This window comes from Chinchilla lanigera, unplaced genomic scaffold (assembly GCF_000276665.1).
Source record: "Chinchilla lanigera isolate Chin_1 unplaced genomic scaffold, ChiLan1.0 scaffold00065, whole genome shotgun sequence".
Taxonomy (NCBI): Eukaryota; Metazoa; Chordata; class Mammalia; order Rodentia; family Chinchillidae; genus Chinchilla; species Chinchilla lanigera.
In genome coordinates this window covers 5,349,513-5,376,240 of record NW_004955466.1, presented here as the reverse complement: position 1 = coordinate 5,376,240, position 26,728 = coordinate 5,349,513, and the positions used below count along the sequence as shown (strand labels likewise).

The 26,728-nt window shown below is 39.7% G+C and overlaps 1 protein-coding gene across 3 annotated transcripts; it reads left to right on the top strand.

The window, feature by feature from the left end:
- On the top strand, positions 1-22,886 carry Zbtb1 (zinc finger and BTB domain containing 1). Of its 3 annotated transcripts, XM_005399123.2 has the most exons (3): positions 1-106; positions 11,786-13,694; positions 20,861-22,886. In XM_005399123.2, exons 2-3 carry the CDS (start codon positions 11,800-11,802, stop codon positions 20,895-20,897), a joined length of 1,932 nt encoding a protein of 643 aa, XP_005399180.1. In that variant the 5' UTR covers positions 1-106; positions 11,786-11,799; the 3' UTR covers positions 20,898-22,886. The 3 variants fall into 3 exon arrangements, with proteins under 3 accessions (XP_005399180.1, XP_005399178.1, XP_013377356.1); XM_005399121.2 differs by lacking the exon at positions 20,861-22,886 and having other exon boundaries at positions 11,786-15,304; XM_013521902.1 differs by lacking the exons at positions 1-106; positions 20,861-22,886 and adding an exon at positions 680-699 and having other exon boundaries at positions 11,786-15,304.
- The last annotated feature ends 3,842 nt before the right edge of the window (positions 22,887-26,728 follow it).

The window sequence follows — 26,728 nt, the reverse complement described above, 5'->3', positions numbered from 1 at the left end:
TGGCGCGCGCCGGGGCGGGAGGCGGCCGGCCGCCGGGCCGGCTCTTGCGGCGTGCCTTCCCACCCTCTGCTCGCCGGCACGCACGCTTTCTGTTCAGTGAGAAGCGGTAGGTGTGGGGCTGGAGACTTCCCTGGGCAGGATCCGTGTCCCGGGGAGCCTGCGCTCGCCCCGGCGGTGGCGCCTACCGAGTGCGGTCGCGCCGGCGAGGGCGTTGGACCCGGCGCGGGCCGCTCTGCGCCCGCCGCTCCCTCCGGCCCGGCCGCGCGTCCGCTCCGGTGAAGGCTTGACGGGACGCCTCCGCAGCTGCGCGCCGGGAGAGGCTCAGCAGAGCCCCTCTTTTCCGGGTGAGGGCATTGGCTGGTGTGCGCTAGTGTTCCCGAAGAGTTGAGTGCGGTAGGTGCACGCGGATTTCCCACTCGGGTGTATCCCGGCGGGAAGAGTTTCCCCTTGGACGCCCGAAGTCACAGGCAGTTCCCGGAGCCGCGTCGGGGCCCTCTGAGGCGGGCTTGAAGGGCGCAGTTCTCATGACAACTTCAGACCAATCGCGGGCGTCTGTGAAACGCAGAAGTTAGGCTCTGCGAGGTGCTGGTGCAAATGCGAGAAGTAGCGAGAGTGGAGACCCGGGAAGACGAAGCCTGCATGGTGGCGGGCTGTCTTTGGCTCCGAACCTTAAAACTTTTGTTTGGGATCGCTGGCTGAGTATGTAATAATGCTTTAGGGATACCCGAGTGCTTTGGGACCTAGGTGGGGGAGGCTTCCTTCTCGAAGGAAACGAGCGTGGCGGAGGTGAAAGCTTTGCAAAGGTTAATAAACAGAAAGTCCGCGGGAAGCCGCCGTCAGCTCTGGTCTTACATTCATGTTAACACAGAATTTCCCCACGGAGGGCAGATTTTTATGGTTTTGAGTAACCCAGGTTGAGCAGTGTTTCTGTTCTTCCCACCACTATCGTGACGGCCTACTCTTTGGTGGGGGAGCTGGCGCATCCTTTTCAGAGAAAACTTGTAATCAGGACCTTGCCGTGAAGTCACTCGTTCTTGACCTTGTGCTGCTTATTTCACTTTAACACTGCCAAATTTTTGTACAGCTTCCTCATTCTGCTCCTTTGCCAGGCCCTGGGGAAGGTACAGTTCATGGACCTTTTAAGAAGTGTCTCCGTGTTCTTTGCAATACGATTTCTCTTCTAATGTGCAGGAGAAAAAAAATGCCTGCCTTCAAGCTGTCCTGTGGCCAGGAAAGGTACTAAGCCTTTGCTGGCCCAAAGGGGGAAGGAATCGTTTGATACAGAAATGCAGAAACATTTCCATAGGTTTTGTTTAAAAAGTATATTTGAAAAATACCTGCTTGAGAGATCACTTTGGCCTCTATAGGATGCTGTCTTCTGATATTTTGTTTTTCCTTGCTTTTTTTTTTTTTTGAGACGAGGTCTCACTATGTAGTGCAGGCTGCCCTTGAACTCACTGTATAACCCAGACTGGCCTCAGACTCACGGTGATCCTTCTGCCTCAGCCTTCTGAGTGCTGCTATAGGCAAGCGCTACCACACCCAGCTCTTGATATTTTCTTGTGTAATACCTCGTGATGAAATAGTGGAATTGCTTTGTAATTTTTCTTACAGTCTCATATGAACCAAACATTAAGTTATTCAAGACACCTCTAAATGGAAATACTTTTTTAAAATTATGAAATCCACGCTCTTTATAAAAATTCAGCCCATACCGGAATATGTAAAATGCAAAAGTGAAAGTCATTTTGACTCCTGTTCCCCAGAGAGTCCCTGTGAGCAGTCAAGTCCTTGATTTAGAAACAAGAGAGGGCAACATTCGATCATAGCCGGGCTGCTGTGTGCCTGACCCTGCCTCCCTCCGGCAGCCTGTCAGGACTCACGGGCTCAGGTTCTCAGTTCGCTCCTGAGATTGGCGAGCACTGTCAGGTGGAGGGGAAGGGAGGTTTTGAGTTGATCTCAAATTCTTCTTTGAAGTCGTAGGCATGAGAATTTAAATCTATCAGAGCTGCTATTTCAGGTTTGACCTCATCCAGGGAATGTTGCTGGGGTGGTTCTCACACTTCGTTAGTGTTGATACCCACTCTGATGGATTGATATGTACCTGTCGGACTTATTAAAACAGAATCCCTCACATGGTAGGTCATTTCCTAATTTACAGTTGGGTATAAGTGGATATACGGTACTTGCCCTGAAGACCACTGCCAAAATACCTCTGTGTTGGTACTAGATGGTAGGGATTCCTCCTGATCATTATCCAGAGGGTGCGTGCCAAACGTTACACAGAAGAAAATGTGAAAAAGGGACTTCCTAATGGGGGGGTGCTGCTTTCAGATGTGGCATGGGATGGATTCTAGGGGGAGTAGTAAGGACTCAGGAATAAATGCCCCTTGTAATTGGCATCTTAGCATATGCTTAAGGTGGATTCAAACTGCGCTTATATTTTGGCCTGTATGGTCATCTGTATTAACTGTGAGGGATCTCAGAGTACAGAAGCACTTGTCCCTTAGCCTGTTATATTCAAGAATGTGCTATGAAGAAGTTGATGTTCAGAAAAACAAAGCACCAAAACAGTACATGGAAATTTACTCACAGCTTCGTTGTTCAAGGGTATTGGAGACATGGCTGTTTTTTACACAACTGTCTTTAAACTTCTTTTCACAATTTTAAAGTTAGAGAGTTCAAGGACCAGCCTGATTTTTGTGTTCGTTGGCCAAGTGAGACACACGTAAGCCTTCTCAGAGGTAACGGAAGAGCTCCATCCCCATTTAAAATCTCTAGCATTGGGGTTGCGCGAGCTCCATGGGCAGTGGAAGTCGGCAGAGGGCAAGAAGAGGGAAGGGGCAGGCGCTCTGCCTGTCTGTAAGACGGGGCGATGTGAAGGCTTTCCGATCCAGGGAAAAAGGGAGGCTCTGGAAGGCGTAGACGTTCTCAAGTAGTAAGTGCTGCAGCTCGTAGTCATGTCCAGAAAGCGTAGTCTGGTTTACAAAAACTGAAACTTCGAGCTTTGAATCAAAAGAGTTTGAGTCCCAGCTTCTGCTTAGAGGATGAGCAATTCGGGGTAAATCAACCACTGGACATGTTTTTTCCATTCACAAAATGAGGATAATAAAAATCCCAGTCTCAGGGTGCTTACGAGACTCAGGTGTATAATGTATGAAAAATGCTCTGTAAAATGTCAGGCAGTATGTAAAAGTTGCTATGGCTGAAATAAGCAAAAAGTGAAAAGCAAAATAAAACTTCCTACTTCCATGTTTATGCATTTCAAAACGTCAAATGTCAACGAAATGTTAGGCAGCGTGTGAGAAGCTCAGAGGTTGCACTACTGAGGAAGACCATTTCTTAATAGCAGGCACTTAAAGCCAGGGGCCCAGGGATGACAACTCTGGCCTTAAGTGTGGAGACAGATACAGCGCCCCACTTGGATGCTACCTTACACGTCACCCTACAGTGGCACGTGTAAACGGGGCAGCGCAGAACTGGGGCATCTGCCTTACGCCCATCAGAAGGGCTTCAGATGGACACAGAAGTTCTCAGCAACGGGAACAGCCATGTGAAGGGAAGACTTCAGTTTTCGTTGCCTTCGAGTGAAGGAAATCGGAATAGGTTTAAGCTTAGAAGGAACATTTTTTTTTTTATGATACTCCATTGGTTTCATTTCATTGAATTGTAATTAGACCATGATGTGAGTTTTCAGGATTTGGGTTAGAATTTTTAAAAATACTAGAGCCACAGAACTGGAAACAATACAGTTTTTTTTCACATGTGTTAAGGTCTGCTGAAAGAAGGAGACCCAGGAGATTCCTCCCATTGTGGTACAGGGAATGAGCCAAAACCTTTGCCTTCAAGCTGCTCACAAGGTAGTGAGGGAGATCAGCACACGGATAAAATTGTAGCCAGTTCCTATTTAGGTGACCGACTGCCTCACAATAGTAGCTAGGAGAAATACTGTGCCTTCTGAGGTGAGAGTGTTTGAGGCATGAATGGGTTAAGCACCCCACTGGAGGGCGATCATTAGGCGCCGGGGCTCAGGCCTTCTGGTTAGCCTCCTCGAGTGCCTGCTCAGTATTGCTGTTCTGATCATTAAAATAGAGTAACAGAGTACATGCAAAATAAGGACATTACGCAGAAATACAAAGCGGTGGAAGAGGAAGGTGTTACCGACGCTTTCAGAGGAGGTGATGGGCCTTCTTAGGTGATGTGTGGGAGGTTCAGACAGACCCAATCAGCGTGAGTAAAACCTAAGCATAAGAAATACACGAAGCAGTGTAGCGTGAGGGAAGTGAGGGTGGCTTAGCGAGTAGTTCTGTGTTGCTCAGGCGTGAAGCTTGAAGTAGGAAGTAGCCACACAGAAGAGTAGATGCGGGGCACAGAGGTTCCTCGGACGCTCGCTCACGAGTTGTACCTTAGCCTGAGGATACACGAGGGGGAACTATGGCAGGAGAATGACAGTCTTCATTTTTGTTCTTCGTGCATCCGCTAAGTGGAGGGCAGATTTACGGGAGCGGTTCAGGAGCTTGTTATAATCACTTGGGTTGATAATAGAGGCCTCACAAGGGCAGAGAAAGCAGGGATGAAATAAGGGGCAGATGTGGGAAATACGGGTAGGGAAACTGGTAAGGCAGTTTATGAGGGAGAAATTCCAGGTGACACCCGAGTAACTTGAATGATTGGTTTGTAGTGGTGGCAGCTGAGACGACGTAGAGGGAGGGTCAGTTTTACTTGGGCCCCCCACACAGTCTGAGGACAGAGAGTGAGCGCCGTGGTGTGGACAGAAGTCCTACAAAATGAGCCCTGAGAATACAAACACCTTGTACCGAAAGGGACTTCCTGGTGAAGTCACTTTTAGCTGAGAGGAGCCGGCTGTTGACACAGTGCCCTCTGGTGGTCAGAGTGCCTGAGGCCTCCTTAGGCCGAAGATGAAAATGTGGAGTCAGCCTGGATTAAGTATCTTCTACTCTTGGAAGGAAAGAAAGTGTGACAGAAACATTACGTTCTCTCTGCCTTCTGTGTGGATCAGAACTAACTAATTCACTTCATAGACCATAATGCAGACGGGCTGTCTCACTTACTAAGTTACTTCACAACCTTAGCTAGCCTGTGGCCTGGAATGAAGCAAAAGGACAGGAATTTGCCTGTCAACAAAGTTCAAGAATTGGGGCTGAGGATTTAGCTCAGCGGCAAAGTGCCTGCCTGGCAAGCGCAAGGTCATGAGTTCGATTCCTGGTACCAGAAGGAAAAAAAAAAAACAAAGTTCAAGGATTGAAACTCTATGTCATACTTACAGAGCACTTCCCTCAGTCCTTACAGAAAGTTAAAGTATTAGAGATTGAGTTTCAATGAGTCTATCTAGTTTCATAGGCCATAAGAAACTGAAATTGTGGCCATCAGAGGTTGGCACAACTTTAGAAGTGACAACTGTTGTCTTGATAAGGAGAAAAATATCAACCAGCCAACAGTCTGCAAAAGCATTATAGTCTGAGGACATGTAGTGCAGGTAAAACAGTGTTGTCGGTTTGTTTTTTTGTTTTCAGTACTGGGGAGTGAACCCAGGGCCTTCACACTGAGTTCTACACACTCAGCCCTAAGACACGGCCTCACTAAGGTGCCCAGGTTCTGCTCATATTTGGCAGTCTTGCCTCGGCCTGCCAGAGTGCTGGGATCTTACAGGCATGTGCCCCCATACCTGGCCAAGGGTAAACAACCTTTGCAAATCTGACCAGCTCCAGCATTTCAACAAAACATAATTGATGTACAGGACAAAATAGGTGGTGCTACATGTGGGAGCAATAAGAGTATATGAAGAGCTCGATACCAGGGTTAAGGAGACCGAGGTTTTATCATGGAAGCCATTAAAACTGTGACTTTGAGCACATCGTTAACCTCTGAGGGCTTCGGTTTACTTTGTGGTCTATAAAACAGTGGGTTGAACTTGATCATTTCATAAAATTCTATAAATACGTTTACAATGATGACAATATTTTTTAAAGAGTGGATTATACTTTTGTGGGGCGGGGGTACCGGGGATCAAACCCAGGGCCTTTTGCATGCAAGGCAAGAACTCTACCACTGAGCCACATCCCCAGCCAGATTATGCTTAATTTAAAAGACAAAAAAAAAAAAAAAAAACAAAACACCAAACTATGCAAAAGTCCTTTGAAGAGTATGATTATTCCTGTTAGAAAAGTAGGACTAGAGAGGGTAAAAGTTTCTCATGGCTCCATAGGTGATAGAGGTGGCATTCAAATCTAGCAGTGCCTCCTTCCTGGGATCTTTTTAATCCCTTCATTTGACAAGCATGTATTAAATGCCAAATATGTGGGAAGAGTGTGCTGAACACAGAGAGCATTGAGCCTCATCCCTGTCCTCGAGGGATCGGTATAGTAGGCGTTACTGTACCATACTGCTCCTCGGGTCGCAGTGCTAATGAAGCAAGGGATACTGCAGCATTGTTGGGATTCACACAGCTACAGTTTGGTTTTAAAAGACTTAGGGTGTGAGCATGAAACCGAGCCACCATTTATAGCATTGTTTCTATGGGAGTATGTTTCAGGTTCCAAATAACTTAAAAATAAGTTTTGGAACATAACCCAATTACAGTTTCAGGACTTCCTGTACTGAGTACTGAATTTGGAGTTTAATAACCAGCCAGAATGCTTAGTCTAAATAGTGAATGAAATTTTCTAAACTTAATCCTGATATTTAAATGGCTTTAAGTAAAACCCTTTTCCTTTAGGAGGTTACTCCAAAAAGTTTCAAGGAGAAAAGCTAAGTGATTTAATCACTTTAGTGTTTGAACTGTATATCCTAGAAAATGACATTCGAGGAAAGAAATGTTACTGATCTGCATTTGTTTTGTTTATGTTTTTGAGTCACCAGGAATTGAACCTAGGGCCTTTTGCATGCTAGGCAAGTGCTCTACCAGTGACTTACATCTCCAGGTCCTGCTATGTTATTTTTACAGGTGACAAAATCCTCAAGACCTTGATCTTAGATTGGAGAGTCATACTGCTATGCTTGATCCCAGAAAGTCCTCTCTTTAGGGCATATATGTATTACTGTATGCCACTGTCTTTGTCAGCTTTTCATTGCTATAATAGAATATCCAAGGCTGGATAACTTATACATCTGTCTAGAATAGAGCCTAATATTATAGTAAGGCTTAACAAATGTTAGTTGTTCACATTAATATTGTGTAATGGTTGTCATTTACCCTCCCTTCAGAACCTTCATCAACAGTTTATTAAAGCAAATCTACATTCCCTTTCATTACATTTCCAGCCAAACTGTTGTATAGTGCTTCACAAGTATTTACATACATACCTGTGTACGATACCTGACATGTCTATCCCCTTGCTTTCTGTTTTTTCCTGTCCTATTCATTCAAGGCTCCACTCAACTGCATCCCTCCTAGAGCTTACTGTTCTGGTATAATTCATGCTTTTTTTTTTTTTCTAACTTCTTGGGGTACTTTATTCAGTGTAATTTAGCACTTAATTGTTCTTTGGTCGCTTTTTGGTTTCAAATTTAATCCCTCATATATAGTCGGCTCTACTGTACATCATCTTTCTGCACCTCAGTGCTTTACCCAGTGTTAGGAACATCCAACACTCTCATTTTAACACATGAGATATGCCGGGCGTGGTGGCACAGACCTGTAATCCCAGCAGTCCGAACGCTGAGGCAAGAGGATTTTTGCGAGTTCAAGGCCGGCCTGGGCTACAAAGTGAGCTCAAGGCCAGCCTGAACTGCATAGCAAGACCCTGTCTCAAAAACACAACAAACAAAACACACACACACACACACACACACACACACACACACACACACGTGCGCGCGATAATCCTTTCTTTACATTTCTAGTTCTTAAAAAAGAAAACCTATAGTCCTCCAGTTAAATCCATACATTTGGTCACATAAGACAAAAGAAAGAAAAGGAAATGAGTATATTTAGAAGTTGTGCATCCTTTATCCAAAATGCTTGGGACTTGAAGTGTTTCAAATTTTGGACAGTTTTCCTGGATTTTGGAATGTTTTTATGGTTTTTTTTGGCATGTTGGCACCCAAAAAGTGTTAGAAGTTTGGATTTTGAATTTTCAGATTAGAGATGCTCAGCGGGGCATGGTGGCCCATGCCTGTAATCCCAGCACTCAGGAGGCTGAGGCAGGAGAATGGTTGCAAGTTGGAGACCAGCCTGGGCTACATAGTGAGCTCAAGGCCAGCCTGATCTGCATAGCGAAACACTGTCTCAAAAGGCCGAAAAAAGAAAAAAAAAAAAAAGAGTCCAAGATTAGAGATGCTCAACTTGTACTTAAATCCTCTTCTGAGTGTCAGAGGTAATATAGACTCTTACACTGGCATTTGACCAAGGCTGGAGCAAAAGAAACTTCCAGTTTCTTCTCCAGTGTTCTGTTATCTCTTCCAGTGTTCTGTTATTTCCAATTTAAGAGAGGTGCCATGGGGGAAAAGTGTTTCTGAAATCTTACTGTGTCAGTGAGCAGTGTGCTGAAACAGTTTACACAGAACAACCTAGGGGGCACATCTGTTGAGTAAGAATAAATGGATGTGTAGAGAGAAAACCACATTACGCGTGGTGTTCAGATAAGGGCAGTCACTTGAGCAGCAGCACCTGGTCAGTAAGCTCCCTACTAAGGACCCCTGTGCAGTCCTCGTGAGTGTTCTCGGCAGAAGGCCGCACTGCACAGCACCAGGGACGTGGTTAGTGCTGTCTAGGTAGGCAGGAGGCCTCACTGTGTAGTTCTAGTACCTACTTTAACACGGCTGTGTTCTGACACATGGTTGAGGGCCCTAGGTGGTTGCTTTCTGCTCTGAAATATTCCTCTAAGCATTACAGATCTATGACTGTCTACATTAATATGCTTAATGTGTACAGTGGCTGTTTTTGAATATGAGATGAGCTGATAAGCTTTTTGAAACTAAAGGTTTTTAAATTCAGTGTAAAACTTTTGGATCAGCTAACTCCTTATTCTTGTGGTAGTACTGCACCCTGGCTGTCCTTGTAGCTGCAGAGAAACTGTCTCAGTGTAACGGGTGTGTTGTCTTTGAATCACACTGGAAGGCTCCACCCGTCACCCCATCCCTTGTCTTCCAGCTGTAATAAACCTGTTCTCCAGTGCTGCAGCCAGTAACACAGACAAAAATGATTATAGGCCCAGAAGTCCCACTCTGCGAAAACTAGGCCTGAGTCTCCATTTTTGTGTAATATTTTATTTACCTTCTGAATAAGGTAGTGTAATTGTGTGGATTTCTAATTGTAACATAATTCTAATTATAACATAACTTTGTATCTCCTTTTGTTTGATTCTACATCCTGAGATTTCCCACTTTCTCCTGTTGTCCTTATTTATAAATACAATTTTTAAAATTTATTTATTGTTGGTCTTTGTTTCACTGTGCAGTTCAGGCTGGCCTTGAACTCAGTTTGTAACCCACGATGGCCTCAAAATTACAGTGATCCTCCTGCCTCAGCCTCCCAAGTGCTGGGGTTATAGGTGTACACCACCACACCTACTCAAAATATAACTTTTAACAACCAGTGAATTTTGAAAGAGTGAATGCTGGAGAGTGGGCTTACCCTAGCTCACTATAAAAGTCTCTTTATTACCAGGCACTCAAATTAAAAGTAACACATCAGTGAATATCTTTCTGCATGTACTGCTTTTGTATTTTGGCACACAGTTTGGTAGAGATACACAATTGTAAAATGTTGGAAATATTTTACCTACTTGAAACATTTGATTTGGCTTCCAGGAGGCACAGTCGTTGCTATTTTAAGAAGGCAGCAGGTGTCATTAGGTTCAGTAATATTGTGTGTACAGGAACTTGCTTTTCAGTAGAAGATAGATTCTGAAGCTTTATGGATATGGATTAAAATTTTGAGGCTAAAATTGGGTCTTAGTTTTTATTTGTAATGTAATAGATAAGATTTTTGAAGTATTTTATATTTTTCTTTTTATTTTTTGCAGTTTTGGGGATTAAACCCAGGGCCTTTGCACAAACTAAGTTCTCTAAAATTTTGAGACAGTTTTTTATGAAGTCAGTAAATTGTCCAGTCTGGTCTTAAATCTGTGATCCTTACCCTCAGCCTCCAACAAGAGTGCTAGGATTACAGGCGTGTACCAGTGCACCAGGCGGACTTCTAGTGATTTAAGTATTTCCCTCCCTTTATCTAAAGGTGATTCCCTACACTACAGATACAATGTCCACCCGTGTTAAATTTAGAAAGCTAGTTGCAGAATGGTATATGTAGTATACCAATTAGGTTAAAAAGCACAACTAACTATGTTCCTGGCACATAGCAAGTATTCAGTATGACTATGTTTGTATGTATGCAAACATCTGAAAGTATATAATCCAGAATATTTGGAGGGGTTGCTTCTGGGAAGAAGTACGTGACTGGAGGCGTTCTTAGTTTGTATACTACTTGTATGTGTTTTTGCGGTAAGCATGTGTTACTTTTGCATATTTTAACAATTTGTTTTAAATTTATTTTTAATTTTTTGTATTTTTTATTTTTTTCCGGTACCAGGAATCAAACTCACAACCTTGCACTTGCCAGGCAGGCACTGTGCCGCTGAGCTAAATCCCCAGCCCCTAACAATTTTTAAAAAGAAAAGAAAAATTTATAAACTAAAGGTAGATACCTCATTCCTAAGTAAACTGACTGCTTCTTTCTACCATAAAACGCATGGTGAGCAATGAAGATTTAGTCTGATTCTACAGAATTACTATTTTTCCATTAAGTCAAGAAACGGGGAAAGTATTGACCAAACCTCTTCGTTGGTGCAACGTCTATATAATTTAATAAGGTTTCTTAATGGAAATTTTTCTATGTAAAGTTTCAAACACATATAAAAACAGTATTCTACTTATCTTCAGTAGTTATAAACAGTCAATCTTGTATCGTCTGTAGCACTAATATCCACCTCACCTATTTTGAAGAATGTATCAAATATATAATTCCATCTATAAATATTTCATTAAATATATAAAAAGGACTCAATCAAAAACCCTTTAGAAGTGAGCTTATTGAGAAATGAGCAATAGTTTTTTTTGTTTTGTTTTGTTTTGTTTTGTCTTTTTGAGACAGGATCTTGCTGTGCAGTTCAGGCTGGCCTTGAGCTCACTTTGTAACCCAGGCTGGTCTTGAACTCGCAACAATCCTCTTGCCTCAGCCTTCCGAGTGCTAGGATTACAGGCGTGCATCACCATACCTGTCTGTAATTCCTTAACATTAAACAGCTAAAAAGTTTTTTACTATTCTCCAGCCTAGTTACTAACTTTAAAAGTTGCTATTTTATTTCATTCTTTGTATCCTTTAAATATTTTTAAATTATTGTTTTCCTTTCAAATTAAGTATGCATTTTCCCCCTTAGAGTCGTAATAAAACCACAGTTAAAAGTTTTTGCTTGTGATGCTTTATTCAGTATGAGAAATCTGAATAAATGGCTTGAGTATCTTCAAGTTTTAAAAAAATGATTGAGAAAAAAAAAGATTCAGGTATATATGACTGAGTTTTAGTATATTAGAGTGGAAAGCTGTTGATACCTTGACTGTAATAGCAACAAGTCAAAAATCAGAGTAACTGGGGGCTGGGGATTTAGCTCAGCGGCAAAAGCGCCTGCCTGGCAAGCACAAGGTTGTGAGTTTGGTTCCCGGTACCGGAGAAAAACCAAAAAAGAAAAAAAAAAAAAATCAGGGTAACAACTTGTCTCTCAAGTGCTTTTCTCGTGTCTGTCTGACTTTGATACTTTGTGTCCCTTAGGTCTCCGCTAGAAGATGGCAAAGCCCAGCCACAGCAGCTATGTCCTCCAGCAGCTAAACAACCAAAGAGAATGGGGCTTTCTCTGTGACTGTTGCATTGCAATTGATGACATTTACTTCCAAGCACACAAAGCAGTTCTAGCTGCCTGCAGCTCCTACTTTAGGATGTTTTTCATGAACCATCAGCACAGTACTGCACAACTGAATCTCAGCAACATGAAAATCAGTGCTGAGTGTTTTGATCTCATTTTGCAATTTATGTATTTAGGAAAAATCATGACCGCTCCCTCCAGTTTTGAGCAGTTTAAAGTGGCAATGAACTACCTACAGCTGTACAATGTTCCCGACTGCTTAGAAGACATACAAGATGCAGATTGTTCTAGTTCAAAATGTTCATCTTCTGCTTCCAGCAAACAGAACACCAAAATGATATTTGGGGTGAGAATGTATGAAGACACTGTGGCCAGAAACGGCAGTGAAGCCAACAGGTGGTGTGCAGAGCCGAGTTCAACAGTGAATACCCCTCATAACAGAGAGCCGGATGAGGAGTCTTTGCCGTTAGGTAACTTTCCTGAGCCACTGTTCGATGTATGCAAAAAGAGTTCTGTGTCCAAATTATCTGCTCCGAAAGAAAGGGTGTCACGACGCTTCGGACGGAGTTTTACTTGTGACAGCTGTGGATTCGGCTTTAGCTGTGAAAAATTATTGGATGAACACGTACTGACCTGTACTAACAGACATTCATACCAAAACACAAGATCATACCATCGAATAGTAGATATCAGAGACACAAAAGACAGTACCATCAAAGCCGAATTTGGTGAGAAGGATTCCTCTAAAACATTTTCTGCGCAGGCAGACAAATACAGAGGCGACACGAGCCAGGGTCCTGATGATTCCACTTCAACCACGGGAAGCAGGAAAAGCACGGCAGAGTCTGAACTAGCCGGTGAAGAGAAAAGCAGGGCTGCTGAGAGGAAAAGAATCATCATTAAGATGGAGCCCGAAGATATTCCTACAGATGAGCTGAAAGACTTTAACATTATTAAAGTTACTGATAAAGACTGCAATGAGTCCACTGACAACGATGAATTAGAAGATGAACCGGAAGAGCCATTTTATAGATACTATGTCGAAGAAAACGTTGGCATTAAAAAAAGTGGCAGGAAAACCCTAAAACCTCGGATGTCCATAAATTCTGAAGAAAGGGGCCCTTTACAAAGCATGAGGCCCCCTAACCACAGCAGTCCAGTCCAGGAGGATGGTGACAGTGCCTCCTGTGAGCTGTGCGGGCTCACAATAACCGAGGAGGACCTGTCCTCTCACTACCTCGCCAAGCACATTGAGAACATCTGTGCGTGTGGGAAATGCGGGCAGATCCTCGTCAAGGGCCGGCAGCTTCAGGAACATGCCCAGAGATGCGGAGAGCCCCAGGATCTGACCATGAACGGGCTAGGAAATGCCGAGGAGAAGATGGACATGGAAGAAAACCCCGATGAACAGTCTGAAATAAGAGATATGTTTGTTGAAATGCTGGATGATTTTAGGGACAGTCATTACCAGATAAACAGTATCCAAAAGAAGCAGTTATTTAAACACTCTGCCTGTCCTTTTCGGTGTCCTAATTGTGGCCAGCGTTTTGAGACTGAAAACCTAGTGGTCGAACATATGTCTAGCTGCCTCGATCAAGATGTGTTTAAGACCGCCATTATGGAAGAGAATGAAAGAGATCATAGGCGAAAGCATTTTTGTAATCTTTGTGGAAAAGGATTTTATCAGCGGTGTCACTTAAGGGAACATTATACTGTTCATACTAAGGAAAAACAGTTTGTTTGTCAGACATGTGGGAAGCAGTTTTTAAGAGAACGTCAGTTGCGTCTGCACAATGATATGCACAAAGGCATGGCCAGGTATGTCTGTTCCATTTGTGATCAAGGAAACTTCAGAAAACATGACCATGTACGGCATATGATTTCTCATCTCTCTGCTGGTGAGACGATATGCCAGGTCTGCTTTCAGATATTCCCAAATAATGAACAGCTGGAGCAGCACATGGATGTTCATCTGTACACATGTGGAATATGTGGAGCAAAATTTAATTTGAGGAAAGATATGAGATCACATTATAATGCCAAGCATTTGAAAAGAACCTAAGTGATTTTCTACTGTATTTGTGTCTAGCTGATAGCAAACAAAACACCAAAGCAAAAAGAATATGAGCTATTTAGAAATCAGTTTTATAAGATGAATTGTTGGAAAAAATTTCAAGGCCCTTTTATCCTTATTTTTTTCAATTTAGAATCTTAAGTATCTACACTTTAGGTGTGAAATGCTTATCATTTTTGATGTTTCTTAATAGCATTCTTTGTTTCTAGTTTTCTTTAAAATTCCTTTTAAATGTAGATAATAAGTTGCTGTTATCTCTTCAATGACTATTAAACTTTAGTTTTTTTATCAATAAGGTAATGACTTCACTATTTCTATGTGGGTTTTTTTGGGTTTTTTGGTTTTTTTTTTTTTTTTTTTTTTGGTTTTTGGTTTTTGGTTTTTTCAAGGTTATCCTGTGAAATCTTAAGCCAGCATCATTGGCCATTCCTCTTTAAAGTTTAAAAAAATTTTTTTAAAATTATTGTTTGAAATTACCCCATTCAGGTTGAGGGTTTTTTGTCTTTTGTCATTTGAACGGTAGGTTAGCTACTGTTCAATTCTCCCTTATTATCAGTGAAACTCATATTCTTAAATGGACAAGCTTATTAGGCAAGTTAGGTGCACTGAATGTAACCTTTAAGGTTGACATGGGCTCACACTTGGCCTAAAAAGATGGATGGACCTGAGGAAATTCCTATAAATGATCATTTCCTATAATTGATAAAATATTATCATTTAATAATCACATTTAAAACTTATATTAAGTGTAAATCCCAATGACTTTTCCCTCACTTGTGAAGTTGGTGGGGTTAAGCCATTTTGCTTTGTGATATTAAATTTAACTATGATAGTTAATTAAAAGACATATTCATTAAAAATATTTTAATTTAAAAGATTCTGATTTCTAAAGTGTGTTAGTTTATCAATTATTTTTGTTTATAAATAGATTTTAATAGCTCTCTAGGAATATCTAAAGGAAAGTGATTTTTCACCTTTAAAATTACATACTTTTGGTACTTTGAGATTTGAGAAAGCTGCCATGTATATTGATAAATCTAATAAAATAAAGAAATCAATTATAAATCTGGTTGTTCTATAAAAGTAGAATGCACAAAAATGTGTTGTGTCTTATACTAAGATTTGGAGAAAGTGTGTTGTGGCAAATGGCAATTTATCATGCTTTATTTCTGTAAAGGATATGAAACTTGAGGAGTATCAAATAATCACAACATATAAATGGAAACAGTTTATCATTTTTCAACTAAAGTAGTATTGTTAGTTGTTATTGACATAGGGTCTACATCAATTACATGTGAACTAAAACACTGGCAAAACTGACCCATCAATAAATAAATATACTGAATAGAATGCCTTTTAATGTGAATTACTTGCAACGTAACACCCTTCTCATAATGAAAGGATTTTAACTAATTCCTGTATTTAAAAATACAGTTTTGTGATTACAAACAGCAGTAGCATTGCTCTTTTTGTTCACAGATTTTAAGGTATGCAGATCATTTTTGTATACAATTTACATAAAAGAACAAGTTGCCAAGGGAATCGAGAGGCTTGCTGGCTGGTACAGCACTAATGTAGTTGCAAGTACTGGAGCCCAGTGTGAGCGCACAGATGTGCGGGGGTAGGTTTAGCTGTGAAGTAAGGACACGAATAGCACAGGAGCCGGTAAGGAATTAAAGCAATGGAAAGTAGAGTGGCACAAAAAGGTAAATGAAAAAATCAAGACCTTTTTGAAGTCTCGTAAAAGATAACAGGAAACAGGAAAAGTGACTCATCTGAATCTTAGATACAGTAGTTTATCAAGTACTTAAACCTGAAGTGCAATTTAAAATGAAATATAGGATGCATGTACATATTACTTCTAGGAACCTGATAAGCAAGTTCTCTTAACAAACGCAGAGACCACTCGAGAGTAGCATCCAGAGTAAGATTAAAATTTCCAAACTGTATAGTATCTCAATGGACATACTTTTCTTTGGGGTCACTTTTTTCTACCCTCATCAAAGTTTCTGTTACAATGGTTTTCCTACCATGAAAGAAAGGGCTTTCTCTAAATACTACCACTCTTTGAAGAAAGTGTTACTTGTCTGTTGTGTTAGGAAGGTGGGTTTCATTTAGTGTTCGGATTTGTAAACAACTTATAATTGCATGTGTGTGAGAGGTTTGTATTTTACAAGCCACACCTCATGCTGCCTTCTCCCTGCTGCACATCACCCGGGACACGCTTTTTTGCTCTGGAATTAGCTACAGGGTAGCATAGACTTCTTCCAGTGGAATATACAGTGTTCTTTATCAAGGCAAAATTCATTTAAAGGCTTCTTCTTTTAAAATGGGCAGGGGTGGGGGTGAAGATATCCAGCACTTGTCTCCGACTCGGGGTCCTCTCATCACCTTCCTCTCCCGGGGTTGAGTGCGGAGCTCCCACTCCTTCGCTATTGCTGTTTGCCCTCGGGGCTGCGAAGAGAATGAACTACGACTGGAAGCTGTCTGCTGCTCTGGCCTTTATAACTTGCATATTCAGCTCCCCTCTCCGTCTACATAGAATAAAATCTTGTTTGTGTCTCACAAACAGAGACATCATTTTTGCTTTGAAGGACCTTTTGTTCTAACCATGTCCAATTTTTGGATTTCTTAATGCATAATAAGCAGTCTGACTAGTTTTGGTTTTTGCAGTGCTGGGAAGCAAACCCAGGGCTTTGATATGGTAGGCAAGTGCTCTACTGCTGAGCCGCATCCCCAGCCCTCCTTTTCCTAAATAGCAAGAAGTCCTGGTGGGATAGAGTCTGCTCCTCACAAACTTACTGCCGGTGACAGTGCAACTTGGATGATCTGTAATTCTTAGTAAATAGCACAAAGAATCCCAGAGATTCGTAAAGCACAATGAAGGCAACAGTATATTAGGACTCAGAAGTTAGTCTTAGTTTTTCATAATTTTAACGTTAAAACACTCAGAGAAAAGACCCACATGAGCAAAATAGTATGTGGCAAATTTTAATTACCAAAAAATAATAGTTTGAATATGGGCAAAAATTTTAAAAAAGGACTCCTGAGGGGGTAGTTATAAAACTAAAAGAATTAAAATAAGGACGGTTTACTAGGGCAATCGGAATACTAATTAAGGGAACAATAATAGGCTTTTAAAATCTGTTTTACTGTAGTTAAACAAAAGAACGAAGTATAAAAATTGAATTAAAAATAAAAGACTTGAAAGCTGGGTGTGGTGGCGCATGCCTGTAATCCCAGCACTCGGGATTACTGAGGCAGGAGGATCGCTGTGAGTTCAAGACCAGCCTGGGCTACAAAGTGAGCTGAAGGCCGGCCTGAACTGCATAGTGAGACCCTGTCTCAAAAAGACAAATAAATAGCTTGAAAGTTAGCGGTGAGACGAATAGGAATTAAAATAATTTGATTAGATTAAAATAATTAAGCATGCCTAATGGGACAATGGTTATGAACATGCTAGGACTATGCCTAGATACTTAATCACTTTTCAAAAAGTGGGAAGAGAGGCTGGTGGTGGTTGGCAACCTTCTGGTTAAACAATATTCATTCCTAGAAACTTAGATATTTAATAGATCTCTGGAAAATCTAAAGAACCAATGTAACATTGTAATATTTAAGTATAAAACTTGTCATTGTTAACAAAAAGCTAAACCAGTACCAAAATTTTAAAAAATATGTGTACCCTTAGTTGAGAATAAAATATGATATATCTAATTTTAAGTGGGTTTAGCAAGAATTAAAATTTAAAACCTTCTTTTGGCCATTAATCTACTTCAGTCAGTTCCTCAACTTTCCTCACTACCCGTTTCTCCTTTGTAAGAAATACTTCCCAGAGATAAAATGCCGTTGTGCTGCCGGCCCCCTAGCATCAAGAATTTGTCAGATTACAGGGTACCGAAAAGCGGAACAAGACCTTGTAGAATTCTCCCTGTATCCTTACTACTTAAGGTGCAGTAAATTGGGAGTGAGAGGGTGGATTCCAGGAATGTGTTAAGAATTGGAAGCTACATCCAAGATTGAAACCCAAGGTCCATCCGTATAGGTCTCTCACTTAGCAGTCCCGGTATCCACTTCAAGTGGATATTCAAGTGCCTTACATACATCGTTGTCATTAATCCTCACAGCCTTTGAGGTAAGTATAATACCTGATGGGGGACTGAGATTTAGAGGGTTTGAGTGATTTTCCTAAACTCATACAGAAACTCTGTTAGACCTGGAATTTGAACCTAGGCCGCTGACTTAGCCCACATCCCTGTGCGTAATCACTAAGCTGCATGTTCCACCTCCAAAGGAGGGTCTTTTCGGTGTAGGAACACGCGCTAAAAGGTCCGGTGAAACGATGCTGTCTGTTCGTCTGTTACCCGCAGTGCCTGGTAAGGTAATAGTGGGTACCTAATGAGCATTTTGAGTAATGTGAGAATGTGACTGGATAACAAAACTATTTGAATAAGTCATTCAGAATGATGTTTTAGAAATATTAAATGCTGATAAAGATTTTTATTTTCGTGCATTTCAAATTTAAAATATTTAATGGTATTGTCATCCATTTTTCAGGTTCATAGTAGGTGCTCAATTAAAATTTTCTTTGACTTCAACTTCCATATTTCTATGTCTGTGACTTCTCTTTACTTTTCCTATTCCAGTCCTTTGTGTTTTAATCTCTCCTGTCAACCTCCATTTCCTTTTTTTGGTTATGAGACTGATAAATTGAAAAACTCTGATGATTTGAGAATAAATATTCTCAAGACAAAGCAAAATGAAAGACCAGTTTTTGCCTTAACGGATAATGTGGATAAGAAATTCATTTCTTTGGCCAATAAAACACCCCTGCCATAACTATATTGTGATTGTTTTAAGTTGCATAAAGGAATCTAAATTTGCTTTTAAAAGGTTGATTTTTCTAGCAATAGTTTATGAAAATTGTTTTTAGGATAACTTACACAGCCGTCCTCTAAAGAAAGAGAATTTCAGGAAATGACAGCTACATAACTAACCTAGCAACAAACTTAAAAAGAAGTTACCTACTGGCGTTAGGAAACAGTCCTTTCTAATCTAATACGATTTTAGCTCTTTTCTCTCTTTTTTTTTGTTCTGGAAATTGTACCTAAGGCCTTGCCCATGCTAGGCAAGTGCTCTACCACTGAGCTACATCACCAGCCTTTTTTATCTTCAGACAGAGTCTCCCTAAGTTGCCCAAGCTGCTTTCAAACTTGGGAACTTTCTGCCTCACCCTCCCTCCCAAGTAGCTGGGATGAGAGATGTCACTACATGCCTGACCTGATTTTAATTTTGCATTCGTTTCTTGATTTCTGTACAATAGGTGCTTATGCTAGGCCTGCTACTTTCATGATTTGGCTGGCATCTGTCAAATGTTTTCCAAGTGAAAATAGAAGAATTAAGTGGATAAGAGTCTGTGAACAATGTCTGTATAATTATTTAAATGGGCCACTTTTCACTGCTGTCAAAGTCAAGGACACATTACTTGGTAACATTAAGTATATCCTGACCGAAACCAGGTGAATGTACGCAGAGGTTTACATCTGGCAAGCAGCAAAAAGGCAAGGGTTTAGAATGTTTCTATCTCTACATGACAACTTAAACATAAACTCGCCAAATGACACTACTTTAAAAAAAGACACTACTTATACATTTTAATCACAATTAAATTTAGCATTACGTTTAAATCCTATTTAAGTTGTTCCCTTATGGTCAAGTGAACAAATATTAAAGTCAATCAGTTGTGACAGAATTGTTCTCTTTTTCCTATCAAAATCCACATAAATCACTAGGGGTTAAAGGAGCAATTATAATTTCTCATTATCCAAAAGAAAGAAAAATTCGCATTCTAAATTTGCTGACCAAAGAAATGGAAAAGATGATGTATAGATTACAGCTCCATACTTGGTTCCGAATCAAATGTATCAGTGTACTAGTCCATCATTCTAAGAAATCATGGGAAAGCCTACAGACCAAGGATGATAAAAATGTTGAATGCATTTCACTTCAAAGCCAGGAATGTTAATAATTTTATGAGACAATTTGCATAATACTCAATACTTACCTATTTGAGAAACAGTTAAGTATACATTCCATAAAACCGCCACGTAAACTTTACTTAGGGTTACATTTTTATTCTACTTAAATTGATCGAACCAGAAAAGTTCAGTTTTTGATAAAGAATTCTAATCGCATAGATTATCAAAGTCACATCGTCTTTCAAATGCTTATGTTCCCTGATAGGAGAAAAATATTTACGAAAGTATTCTTTTTAAAAATAAGGATCATTATGTCAAAGCATTGCTGCAGCGAATATGGTTCTGACAGAATCTCTGGCTCTCTCAGGCGGGTTATGACAACTATCATCCTAGGAATTGGAGGAAAAATGCCTCTCGTTTTCATTTGCAGAGAATGCAGCACTTAATATCTGAAGGAAGCATTAGCTTAGCGGCTGAAGACTGAAATTACAAGAACTTTTACATTTGTTACATCTGTTTCAGTCAGAAATTTGCCATTCAATTGTAGAACTATTTTATTTGAAGGGGGAAATGTGTTAACCTCTTGTCCCCTACTCTGTACCTCTGACTTGTCTTTTTTATGTTGCATATTTCTGTGCCCGACCATTCTAGTTCAGACCATGCAAGAGTGAAAAAGAGAAGTTGTCCCTATAGCTAGAGAATTATTCTGGTGATAAGAATACATTCTGTTTGGAAGGTACAATGAGTTACATCTCAGAAGTAATTACATTTAAATTCTAGATGCTTTTCTTTTGCTTCCCTTCTCTGTTCTTTGTCTTGCCTGGTGCCAAAGGCTAAGGGATTCTGACCTAAGAATGATGTTTAATCTCATAGAGGGGTAAATAAATGTGTAATACTATTTTTCTTGAGTTTTGTTTTTTTCTGTGTGGCAGTGGTGAAATAGGGCCTTCTAAACCTCTGGAGAAGTGACAGATCTGAATTTGGAGAGGACATGGGGAAGAATCACTCTTCAACAGATAATCTTTAAGTGCAAACCCAGGAATAGCAGATCTGAAGTGACACCATCTTTTCTGTCTTCCTGACAAACTTCATCAACCCCAAAAGTTCCAGTTGCAAAGATCCAAGAAAGCTCGATACAGATCACTTTGGAATCACCGTGTCGTAACAAAATTGATTCATGGTGACTCTTCTAGCATTTGTGGAAAACCTTCTAGAGAAATGTAACTGTAAAACTCACATGAAATCAGTGGTTAAAGCTATCTGAAACTTTATATGCTAATTATCTTCAAGAGTCCTAAAATAAAAGGGCTTGCTAGGCTACTGTAAATATAAAGAGATAATCACATGTCTTTATAAACATGTATAATTCTAAGCTTAAAATAACCAGAATTACAGCTTATATATTACAAAATTAGGTAATTTAAAGAGTTACACCCTAAAATCTGTAGGTTAGAGTCTCATTAAAAAGAATGGTACCAAGAAAAAAAATTTAAGGCCAATATTTTAACAAGATAATCTAGTTATTCTTCACGGTAATGTAACGCCTATCCTCTTTCTTGTTTGTGAATAATACCAGTCACATGTTTGACTTCATATTAATGAAGCTCCTTTTTAAGATTGTTAACTTCGGACCGGGGATATAGCTCAGCGGTACAAGTGCCTGCCGGGCAAGCAGAAGGTCCTGAGTTCAATTTCTGGTACAAAAAAAAAAAAAAAAATTGTAAAAAAAGACTTAACCTGAAGGAAAAGCACAAAAGTATTATTTTATTAGTGGTAGGTTTTCACAAATCACAGACATTATTTTCTTCTGACCTTAACCTAGTAGGCAGAATTAATTTTGTTCAGCATTTATTCTCAATATAATGTATAATGCCATGCTATCAGCTTCAAATTTCACAATACAATTAGACTAAGTAAACTTTGATGGTTAGCATGTTTTAAAAACCTCTCATGGAGAAACTGAATATTTTGTGAGTCTTAACCTGGTTACAAATGCTTTGCTATGTGCATACATGCACATGCGTGCACATATTTCTTAAGGATATGACTTATGACCATATTATTTCCTTATTGTGAATATACTTGTACTGTACTTTTATCTTTGGTTAACTATGTACCAAATTATTATTTTGTTTTTTTGTGCACTATCAAGATGTTATATATTTTTAGAAATGGTTTATTTTTACTCTTATCTCTAAAAATGTTTTTACTAAGGAGTTTCACAAAGAGACCTAACATAAAGTATACTTCATAGTATATTGCAGAAGTGAAGTCACTTAAAAACCCTGGCTGTAAGGTTGGATAATAACTTGAATATTCACTCTAATAATTAGGCTAGATGAAAATCAAATAGTTCATTACAGTGGAATAACAGATATGGGGGGAAGGAGGAGAGAGATTCACTGACGAGTGCAAATATATATGAAACCGCTTTAAGAGAAACAAGTTTAACAAAGTCTCAAACAGCATCAAGAAAACACTAGGTAAAGTTGTTTGGGAACATGAAGATGCATTTAGAACTACAAGCTTCTAAAAATAAGTAGGAAACAAAAGATAAAAGAATATTACCAGGCCAGGGAAGCAGCTCAGCAGCATAACACCTGCCTGGCAAGTGTGAGGTCATAAATTCAATTCCCAGTACCAAAAAAAGAAAAAGAATATTACCAGTAATTAAATGTGCCTGATAAATATAGAAATGACTCAGAAAGTAATTTTGATTGATGAAATTTTTTATTGAATGAGATTTCTAAAGAAAAATGGCTTAAATTTTGACTGTACTAACTGCAAGTGTAATGAACTATGATAATTATAAATGGTATAAATGCATTCAATGATGTGGTTATTTTCTGTATATTAGTATAAAATGGAATTTTTGGATTACATAAAGTACTTTTGTTACATTTTAAAATCCATTGCTTTTACCTAATAAAAAGTCCTCCTCTATGTTCAGAAGTTAAATTGTCTGTATATTACTTTTATTTATTCTATATTATTTTCAACCTGGCTCTTTTAAAAAACAGTCTTTCCATCTTTAATACTACAATAACTGAATAAATAATACAGGGAATTATGGTCTTTCTGCATAACTTTAGAAGTGCACCCGGGGGCTGCGGATACAGCTCAGTGGCATAAGTGCCTGCCTGGCAAGCGCAAGGTCCTGAGTTCCATTTCTCAGTACCAAAAAACAAAAAACAAACAAAAAACAAAAAACAGAAAAGAAGTGCACCAGGAAAATTAGCTAAAATTCTTACAACCAAATCTTGATTTCTTTCCATGTAGAAGAATGACTGGAAAAATACTACATATCATGGCAAATACGGATGACAACAAATTGGGTTTCCTCACCACAAAAAGAAACAATTCCATATAAAAATCCACTAATATAGTGTTTAGTTCTTTCAGAGGGTTTTGTTCTCAAAATAAACAATTTACTATTCAGAGAAATCAATCACTTCTTTGCTAGTCTAATTCGTTTGTTTTCAGTTGAGGAATTCTGTAAATACTGATAATAATGGCGGGTTAAGTCTGAGTCTGCATGGACAGGACCACTGCGCTCGTTCCGGGTCCTTCCACACTACTCCACGGGCCTGTCCTCAAGGTTGGCACTTGCAGCTGAAGTAGGCAGTTTGTCTGTCACTGTCACAGATTCACTTCCTTTGCTGAAAAGGCCTCTTCCAGGCTCAGGTCCCCTCTCCTTCTACCATGGATGAAGCAGGTCCTGTCCAGCTTGCTACATATTACAGTGCAACTGTAACTTAAGACTGAGTTTTTGGAGGCTGGGGATTTAGCTCAGCGGTACAGCACCTGCCTGGCAAGCACAAGGTTGTGAGTTCAATTCCCAGTACCAGAAGGAAAAAAAAAGAAAGACTGAGCTTTTACCTCAGAAACAAATGCTGATTTTTTTTTTTTCTACAGTGACAAAAATATTTTGAAAATCCTAGTATTTATAATCTGGCAAAGATTTCACTGGTTGAAAATCAGTATTCTTATATAATTGGACTAATGGACTTTAACTGAATATTAATAATTTTTTTTTTTTTTTTTGAGACAGGGTCTCGCTATGCAGTTCAGGCTGTCCTTGAGCTCACTTTGTAGCCCAGGCTGGTCTCAAACTCGCAACAATTCTCCTGCCTCAGCCTCCCGAGTTCTGGGATTACAGGCATGCACCACCATGCCTGGCTATTAATAATTATTTTAAAAGTCAACTTAGGGGGGCTGGGGATTTACCTCAGTGGCACAGCGCCTGCCTAGCAAGCATGAGGTCGTGAGTTTGATTTCTGGTACCGGAAAAAAAAAAAAAAAGTTAACTGTAGGGGCCAGGAATATAGCTCAGTGGCACAAGTACCTAGCAGGCAAATGCAAGGTCCTGAGTTTGATTCCCGGCACCAAAAAAAAAAGTTAGCTGTAAAAGTACAGTAAGGAAGTAAAAATTACTGATTGCAAATTTTACTTCAAGACAGGGCACTTTCAAATAATTATAAAATGGCAGTGTTTATAGAGGGTGTCTTGCTTTTTTTTTTTTTTTTTTGACACAGGGTCTCGATATGTAGTTCATAATGGCCTTGAACTCATGATAATTTTCCTGCCTCAGCCTCCCAAGTGCTGGGATTACAGGTGTGCGCCACCACACCTGGCCTATAAAAATCTTAAACATACTCATTACTTAAACTCCAGTTTGCTAGAAGGTGCTCAGATTATTGGCTGTTACTGTTCTGCCTTCTCTTCATGCCAGTGTTACTTCCTCAAAACAATTCACCACCTTTGCAAAGATTGTGACTGGATGCTGACTGACAGGATTGCAGGAACATGCGCAATTTTTTCCCCTGCTAATTCTGGGGAAATTTATTCGCATTCAGTTAGTCTTCAGGCAAGCCTGAATCCCCACGCACATGGTTTTAGACCTCATCTCGTTCATCTTCGTACCTGGTACAGGTATTTTCAGATGTAAACTTCTCCCAACTTTTGGTCTGTGCAGTGTCATTTACTACAGAAAAATAAGAAGTAGTGAGGGATCTTCCTCCTACACAAAGAAAGATGAAGTTACTATCTGTGAGTTTTTATTTAAATAATGTACTTTAGGTCACTTTTAATAAACACTGAGAGGACCGGGGATGCAGTTCAGTTGTAGAGTCTGTGCTCTGCACACCTGAGGCCTTTGGTAAGTTCTCCAGCATGCCCCCGCAAAATCCCTAACATTGAGCTAGTGAGTACTGGTTATAGGAGAATGAAGCACTTGGGTTTTTTCTACCATTTAATCTGTATGATGGGCCGGGATATAGCTCAGTGGCACAAGTACCTGCCTGGCAAGGGTAAGGTCCTGAGTTGGATCCCCGTACCAAAAAAATAAAAAATAAAAAGATATAGTAATGTTTAAATTTGACAAAAAAAAAAAACGACTTACGCCGGGCGTGGTGGCACATGCCTATAATCCCAGCACTCAGGAGGCTGAGGCAGGAGGATCGTTATGAGTTCAAGACTAGCATGGGCTACAAAGTGAGCTCAAGGCCAGCCTGAACTGCATAGCAAGACCCTGTCTCAAAAAAGACAAAAAAAAAAAATCTGTAATGAAATTTATAATCCAGCAAATAGATTTTACTTGTTGAAAATTAGTATTAATTTTGATGAGCTGGCAAACAGACTTTCTTTGTTAAAAATCAATATTAATTTGTGCACATGATAGGACTAGTGAAGTTTGTTTCCACTGAACATTAATAGTCATTTTAAAAATCTGGAGCCAGGCATAGTAGCTTATGCATATAATCCCAGCACTTGGGAGGGTGAGGCAGGAGGATCACCATGAGTTCAAGGCCAGCCTGGGCTACACAGTGAGTTTAAGGCCAACCTGAACTACATAGCAAGACATTGTCTCAAAAATTCAAATAGATCTGGAAAAGTACAAATAAAGGAGCTTAGAAAAATTACTGATAGTCCCACCATCTGGATTTTGATGTATTTTTCACACATGTAAAATTATTCTACATATAGGATAAGAACATAGTAAAGTTGTGTATCTTTTTTTCACTTAATTATATCAAGAACAATTTCTTGTGTCATTAAAAATCTTGGAAACAATTTCTATAGCTGCATAATGGTTCATAATATGCATGTACTATAATTTATGTAATAATTTTCTTATTGTTGGATAAACTATTTCCTTTTTATTGTTGCTAACATTAATAATATTACTTGCGTTTTCTATTATTTCCTTTAAGTGAGTCCCACCAAGACTAATATTAAGGATCTGATCATACTTAAGGTGAAGAAAATATACTGCCACAAATCCTTCCAGAAGGATTGTTACTTGTCATTCTTACTGGCAGGGATCACTTATTTTACTGCACTTAACAATTGCATGGATGAATATTATTTGATCATAGATTTTCTTATTTGATCATTTTTACTAAAGTTATGTTTCTAATGAATTCTGAGCTAGAATTTAAAATAAGATTTTAGAAATTAATGCAAATAAGGAAAATGTAAAATTTTTAAGAGTAATCAATGTGCTGAAAGATAGAAGTTTCTTTCCTATAAAATAAAAATGCAGATACTGCATCTTGGGAAAATCTCAGGATGCCGTGTAAAGTAGGGAACACTGATTTACCAAGCGAAAATTTAGAGCAGAAAAAATATATACAGCTAATGAAAATGCAGGTATGACTGACTCTTCCTGTCATGTCCAAAAGCTGTGTTAAGAGATGGGCGTGGTGGTGAGGTTGCAAAATTTGTTTGCAGGGGCTGGGGATTTAGCTCAGCGGCAAAAAGCGCCTGCCTGGCAAGCGTGAGGTCGTGAGTTCGGTTCC

Bases quoted from the DNA above. Each gene is read 5' to 3' on its own strand.
- Zbtb1 (XM_005399121.2), top strand. From the start codon at position 11,800: ATGGCAAAGCCCAGCCACAGCAGCTATGTCCTCCAGCAGCTAAACAAC.